Source organism: Panthera tigris, chromosome B1 (assembly GCF_018350195.1).
Source record: "Panthera tigris isolate Pti1 chromosome B1, P.tigris_Pti1_mat1.1, whole genome shotgun sequence".
NCBI lineage: Eukaryota > Metazoa > Chordata > Mammalia > Carnivora > Felidae > Panthera > Panthera tigris.
The window spans coordinates 52,908,935-52,915,457 of NC_056663.1; the positions used below are offsets into that span (position 1 = coordinate 52,908,935).

The window sequence follows — 6,523 nt, forward strand, 5'->3', positions numbered from 1 at the left end:
TGTCAATGGATACTGTTTTGATTCCTACTGCCACGGCTGTGCTGGCTTCACAGTGTATGGGTAGAATTCGGGGGCAGGAGTGCTATTTGTCTTCCATGCCTTTCCCCAGGGGCAGCAAAATCCTTCCTTTTATGTACCCCAACCTAACACCCTGCCAGGATAGTGAAGCCAGATGACATATTGCCAAGCATGTTACATACTTGCCATCAATTACCTCAGATAATGTTAAAACAACTGTACGATAAGGTATTGGTAAACGTTCTCAGTGTCCTTCAGATTTCTTGATTTCCAGTAACACGCATTCACTCCGGACATTTTTAAGCTTAAGGGGAATGCACTAGAGCTGGACCTCACAGAAAAGGCTTGGAAGGTGGTCATAAATGAAGGGGCCCTCTCCGGTCACTCTGCTGGAGTAGGGTCCTGAAACAACCTGTTGCACTAGAAGCAACAAGTTTCCCGATGGTGCCCATGTAGTGAGACAGATGTCTGATTGCTAAGCCTAAATCCTGGACTTTCTGCATGGCTGCCCTGTGATATGGAGAACACAGATGAACAGTTTTGGCTTCCTCAGAGAGGATGGCCACTATCTCTAGGGTTTTACCCATGGAGCCACAAGGTGAGTACAAAATGGCTTTTATGTGTGATAATTCAGTCCTCTTCTTTATTTCATATGTGGGCTTTCAGCAAGAATAACTGAACGTTCCAGTCTCGTCCAAGCTGCACTGAAGAGCATCAAAGACAGTGATGAGTGTTTCTTCTTGCATCCCGTTGTCAAAGTTAGAGCCGTATCTCACCCCAGGCTGATATAATCATGATTTGGGGAACCACAAGAAAAGGGTAGAGATCTTTAGCCTTTATCTTGGGTTGTGGACCCTTCTGAAATCTGATGAAGGAATATTTGCTTTCTCCCTTCACCCAGATTTCTCTTTTTATTTCCTGCTTTTATGTTTTGAGCCCCACATCAGGCTCTGCGCTATGAGTGCAGAGCCTGCTTGGGATTCTCCACCCCGCCCCCCACCCCTCCCCTACTTGTATGTGCTCTTTCTTTCAAAACAAATGAATAAACTTCAAAAAACAAAAAAAGGCTAGCTAAAATATAGATGCCCTGGCAAGCTAGCCCTGAGGACTACTGATGATTTCTGGTTTTTCTTTTTTGCTGGAATGTTGAGGATTAAGATGGGAGAGCCCGAGCAGGCAGGACTTCCAGAAAGAATGAAGCCCTGCCTAGCTTTCCAGTGTGGAGACTCAGATGTGTTCCTTCAGGCACATCCTTGGAGAAGGGAAACCCCGAGACTCAGCTGGTGTTCTTTTTCCTGAGCTGCTAATGACAAGGATCTCCACGAAGATCTGTGACCTCTGCCCCTGGGGGAGGGGGCACTGGAGGGGTGGTGAAGAGATGATGCTGGAGCAAGGCTGTCCCACTGACAGCTGGGAGTTTTGTGTGGGTCTGTATGGCTCATTGCTTCCACCCCAGCAGTTGGCGAAGTGATGGTTGGTGTGTGGAATCTTAGGGCAACATTGATCTTGATGCATCAGAGCTACTGAGTAGAGCCACAAATGCAATGTAGCAGCCAGGAACGTTACAGCTTTAAGCCACAGGAAGAATTTTGAGGGGCTTGCTGTTCCATGGATCTACTTGGATTCTTGACTCCTCATTGGATTACAACCTACAATCACTACAAACTACAATTAATACTTCCAGTTAGATTCCTACGCTTAGCAATTGAGAGGTGGTATAGATTAACAGTAAAGACACTGGCTCAAGACTGTCTGGGTTCAAACCCAGTACTAACTAACTCTTACTGGTTGTGTGACCTTGAAAAATTCCTTCATCTACAATACTGGAGAAAAAAGTTGATTTTGTTGTGAGAATTAAGTGATTTAGTAGATGTAAACCACTTAAAAGTGTGACTGGCACACAGTAAGCTATTGTTATTGAGCCCAGCATACATCATATCCTTGGGCCGGTAGCCATGTGTTAATCAACTGAATTTAAATTGGAAATAGGAATTAGTGATTGGAGACGGGAGGGTGGAAAAAAAAATAGGAGATGCATTTTGCCCCAGTGCCCCTTTACAAAATACTTCTGGAATTTTGCCAGTCAGTTCGTGAGAATCTGCCTCTCATTTGCTACCCATGGCTCATTAATGATCCTTACACACAGAGTGTAGATTTTATCCTTTTAGCTATTCATGTAGCCTTTTAATTGGATCCGTGAGGTGAGGGTCAATACTCATCGACCTGGGGAGGATTATTTTTCAACATTTTTACACAACAAGACAATATGTTGTGACAGAATGAAACCCACGTCCATCCCACTCTGCAACCGAAGAAGCACTTGCCTTTGAGCGCAGTGCAAGTACGAATTTGTATTGCATCATGTCCAAACAATCCATTCCCTGAAGGAAAAAAAGAATGGAAAAGAAAAATCAGACTTCTGAGGCTGGGAGAAATCCTAGACCTGCCCCTCTCTTCCTGGTGGGGGGCCTATTACTTTGCAATTTACCTTTTACCTTCTGTCCTCTCACCTCCTGTCATCTCTCAGTGAGGGCCACCACGTCTAAGGCTCATCAGAGGAAGTTGGAAGGAAATAGGAATTTGGATAGCTGAACGGTGACATGTGTGGTATGAAGTTGGCCTCACTCTCTCGAGCTTGGGTAGGCTTTCAGGATGTGGCAAATGATGAGTGGGGCAGACACTGAAGACCACTAACTTAATTCCCATCCTTGGCTTGCTGATCCATCTGATATTGGCGTCCCCCTGCTGGTCTTATGCCCAAAGGGGATTTTAAGTACCTGTGTTCTTGGAAGACCCCCATTTTCATGATCAGACCTATACCCATCATCTTACCTGAAGGCAGTGAGATTACCAGGAGGAAGAGTAACCCAATGAGAGAGTGCCTCATTGCTGATGAGGGCACAGAGCTGGAACATTCTGGGGGTGGCTGCCTGGAAGCTTCCTTTATAGAGCTGGGCAAAGTTGGGTGGGGCTGAGCACTGGCCTCATTCTACTTGGAAGGGCATTCAGGGGAGACAGGCTTCTTCAGGCTTAGAGGAAGAAAAGTTCCTGGTCCTGTCTTTGCTACTTCCTCTTTTACCAATCATGAGAAAAGAAGGAACTCAGTCAAGGCCAAACAAGATCCGGGACCAGGTATCCTCATGCCCAGGCCCAAATATTTATCCTATAACTTCATATGTATAGTGATAGAAAAATGGCAGGGAAAATGTCTACTCTCTTTCTACTTTGTTTCTCCTTTCCTTGGGAGTCCCATTGAGAACACAGGAGACAAGGGAAGCAATGTTATGAACACGGGCTTAACTTAAGATCACAAAGGATGTGAGCAAGATCTTGCTGTGTTTCCAGAAATAAAGAGTCTTAAGGTGTCAACTGTTGGTCTGACCAAGAGTTAGGTAGGTACTCAGACATAACAGAGAAGAGGTATGCTTCTCTTTGGGCAGCAGATTTATTCACCTGGTTGAGGCAGATGGTATAGGGAATGTGTCACCCAGGAAAGTTCACCAAGGGCTTTGTTTTCCAAATGGCTGCTATTGAAATGTTGCCTCGTATTTGGAAATTTTAAGGGTTCTGGGAAAGGTTGTCTTTTTGGAGTGGGTAGGTTGGAACTCTCTTCTGGTTTCTTACAGGAAGAGCCAGATCACTGCTGTGTGCAAGGTTGGATGCCCAGCATTCAGAGTACAGCAGGACACCACTCCCCTGGAGCTATAGGGGCATAGCTCCAGAGAAGGATCATTAGGTCTGTCTTCCCTGGAGAGGTGGAGGATGACCAAAAGTTGAGGAGACGCTTACTTTGGTTATATTCTTGCCTCGAGGCAGGCTTGTACCCAGGTGTCCCATAACCATAGGATTCTGAGTCTGTAAAATGGTAGTAGAGCATAATTTTATTGGTTATGCTCCATTTTGCAGTCACATACCCTTGGGTAAATTATTTAGCATCTCTGAGCTTCAGCTTCCTCTTCTCAAAAAGTGCACTGCAAAGGGTTCTCTGAGGATGACAAATTACAAAGTGCATCACACTCATCCTGGTGTAGATTAGGCTCTTCACTCCTCCTCCTCCTCCCTCTCCCCCTCCTCTTCTTCCTCCTCCTCCATCACCACCAGCACCTCTTCTTTCTCTTCCTTCTCTTCCTCCTTCATTAAATTCCACCATTAGAGCTGTCTTTCTTTCTTTTTTGTACACTCTCTCCAAGAGATCTCTTAGCGAATGCAAAAAACAGCCAGGAGAGTTTTATTCTGGGTTCCAACAATGTCACATTGTTGGGAGCACCACTGTGGGTTGGCATGGGAGTTGGGGAGAGGAGGTGTGATAATGGCCTGGAAGTAGTTCAATACTAGATCAGGGCCGAGGATTCCCTTGAATGACTCCATAGAAGACTCCCAGGTCCCTGCATGGGGCATATACTTCCTGCCCATACAATGGAGGCCATATCCTGACCATCTGCTGCCATAGACAAAGCATAGACTCAGTTGGCACCTTCCCATTCTTTTAGAGATGGAGGAAACAAGGCTTGAATGGGTGAATGGGCTTGTAAAAGGGAAGACTCAATCTGTGAGTTGTGCTGGCATAAAATTTTCAGCTCTCTTGATTCTCAGTTCAGAACTCTGTCCTCCATATATTTTAAGTTTATTAATCATGCATTTGGAAATATGGAAAGTATGAGCCTAACATTTTCTAAATACTTCTGAGCCTCCTCCTATACCTGATCCTGGAAAAGCAAATCTAAGACACATTTGGAGATTAGCAGGTGTGGGAGATGGACCCTTTCCTTTCTATTCGTGCATGTCTTGATTAAGTCACCATCCCAACCTTTGGACAGGAGCTTTTCTTACCTGTGCTGAGTGTTCCCACCTCCTGTCTGAGGTCTTGTTGGGAAAAGGTGCCAGGGAAGCACGAACAGCTTCATACTATCCCCTTTAATGTTGCTCTGTTGGAAATTTCTTCTTTATTTTAGTTTCCTAGAATTTTTGTGCTCTCCTGATCATGTCTACCTTCAAGAAAAAAACCCACCATTGCCAACAATGACTACACCCCCTCAGCTACTTTAATGAATTAACTTGTTGAAGGAGGAAGCCCCTTTCCTGACTGCCTCGTTCACGAGTCAGATAGTTCCTGGGTGCAATGACTTCATGCTCACTTTTCTCTATGTGCAAGCTTATTTTCCCCCATGGCTCAATAAGTCATTGATATATGATGAAATTTAATACACACAAAGAAAAATAAAATCATACACATAGTTTAGTGACTGAACGTAAAGCAAACACCATGGGGTCACCTCTTAGATCAAGAAAACAGACCTTTTCCAGCACCACAAAAGGTCCCAGTGAACTCTTAAGTGACTATAGCTCACTACCTCCCCAACAAGGCAACCGCTGCTCTGACCCAGGTAATCATCACTTTCTTGCTTTGCTTTATGGTTTTCTCTTTAGTATGGATCACTAACCAGGGTAGTTTAATTTGCCTCTTTTTGACCTATCTGTAAAAGGCGGCACAAAAGTATTACTTGTGACTGTTTTCCTCTTTTCTTTATTATATTTTAAAGATATTTGTATATTTCTGTGTGTAGCATTCGTTTTTGCTTCTGTCTATTGACTATTTAATATATTTAGGATGGATGACAAGTATTTGAGTTGCTTCCACGGATTACCAAAGAGTCCTGCTGTGGGACATTCTTGTACTTATATTCTGTGCACACAGGCTTGCTTCTTGGAGGATAGATACCTTGGAGTAAAATTGCTAAGTTACAGGACATGTATAACGTCAATTTGTTCTAAATGTCAAATTGTTTACTAAAGTCCCTTTTACTAATTTTTATATCCATCAACAGGTGTATAAGGGTTTTGGTCACTCCACATTCTTAGCACTACTTGGTATTGTCAGACCTTTATACTTTAGACAACTGGATGGTGATCTAGTGGCCCCTCAGGGCAGATTAATATAATTTCCCTGATCACAAATAAGGTGAGGTATCTTTTTGTATGTGTATTGGTCATTTAGGGTTCCTCTTTTTTTTTTTTTTAGCTTTGATTTTATTTTATTCCTCTTTTGATAAGTATCTAGTTAAGTCATTTGCCCATTTTTTTTTTCTACTGGCTTGTCCATGAAGAATAATTTGTACTGCGAATATTCTTACTGTTCTGATTTTGTAATGATCAGGGCAGGCTAAACGTTCAGTGTATTAAGACCAGGTATGTGTCCCCAGACCTAGTTCTTTCCCTAGGCCTGGTTTTATAAATGCTGGTGACAAACCAAGTCTGATTTATATGATGCACCTTATATGGGAAATATCTGTGACTCAGAGTATCTGCTCATCCTAGATAAATGACAGCACAGCTAGTGTAAGATAACCATTGGAAGATAACCATCACTAATTTGATGATTATCAGTTGCCACTGAGTGAATTGTAAAACTATTGAGTTTTATTTTCTAAAAAAACAAACAAAAAACTTTACAAATTATGGGATTGTCCAAGATGGCGGTGTAGAAAGATCCCAAATTCATCTCCTC

General features: G+C 43.2%; 1 protein-coding gene and 1 non-coding gene across 2 annotated transcripts; one reads left to right on the forward strand and one right to left on the reverse strand.

The window, feature by feature from the left end:
• Positions 1-2,226: 2,226 nt before the first annotated feature.
• Positions 2,227-2,905, reverse strand: DEFB136 (defensin beta 136). Its single transcript, XM_042982666.1, has 2 exons — positions 2,851-2,905; positions 2,227-2,399 (listed from the first exon to the last, which is right to left on the reverse strand). Exons 1-2 carry the CDS (start codon positions 2,903-2,905, stop codon positions 2,227-2,229), a joined length of 228 nt encoding a protein of 75 aa, XP_042838600.1.
• A 3,228-nt stretch (positions 2,906-6,133) lies between these two features.
• Positions 6,134-6,265, forward strand: LOC122238271. Its single transcript, XR_006217216.1, has one exon. It is a non-coding gene; the product is annotated as a small nucleolar RNA SNORA72 (small nucleolar RNA).
• Positions 6,266-6,523: the final 258 nt, after the last annotated feature.

Bases quoted from the DNA above. Each gene is read 5' to 3' on its own strand.
- DEFB136 (XM_042982666.1), bottom strand. From the start codon at position 2,905: ATGAGGCACTCTCTCATTGGGTTACTCTTCCTCCTGGTAATCTCACTG. The intron at 2,400-2,850 runs GTAAGATGATGG...TTTTTCCTTCAG, and splicing joins GGTAATCTCACTGCCTTCAG to GGAATGGATTGTTTGGACAT.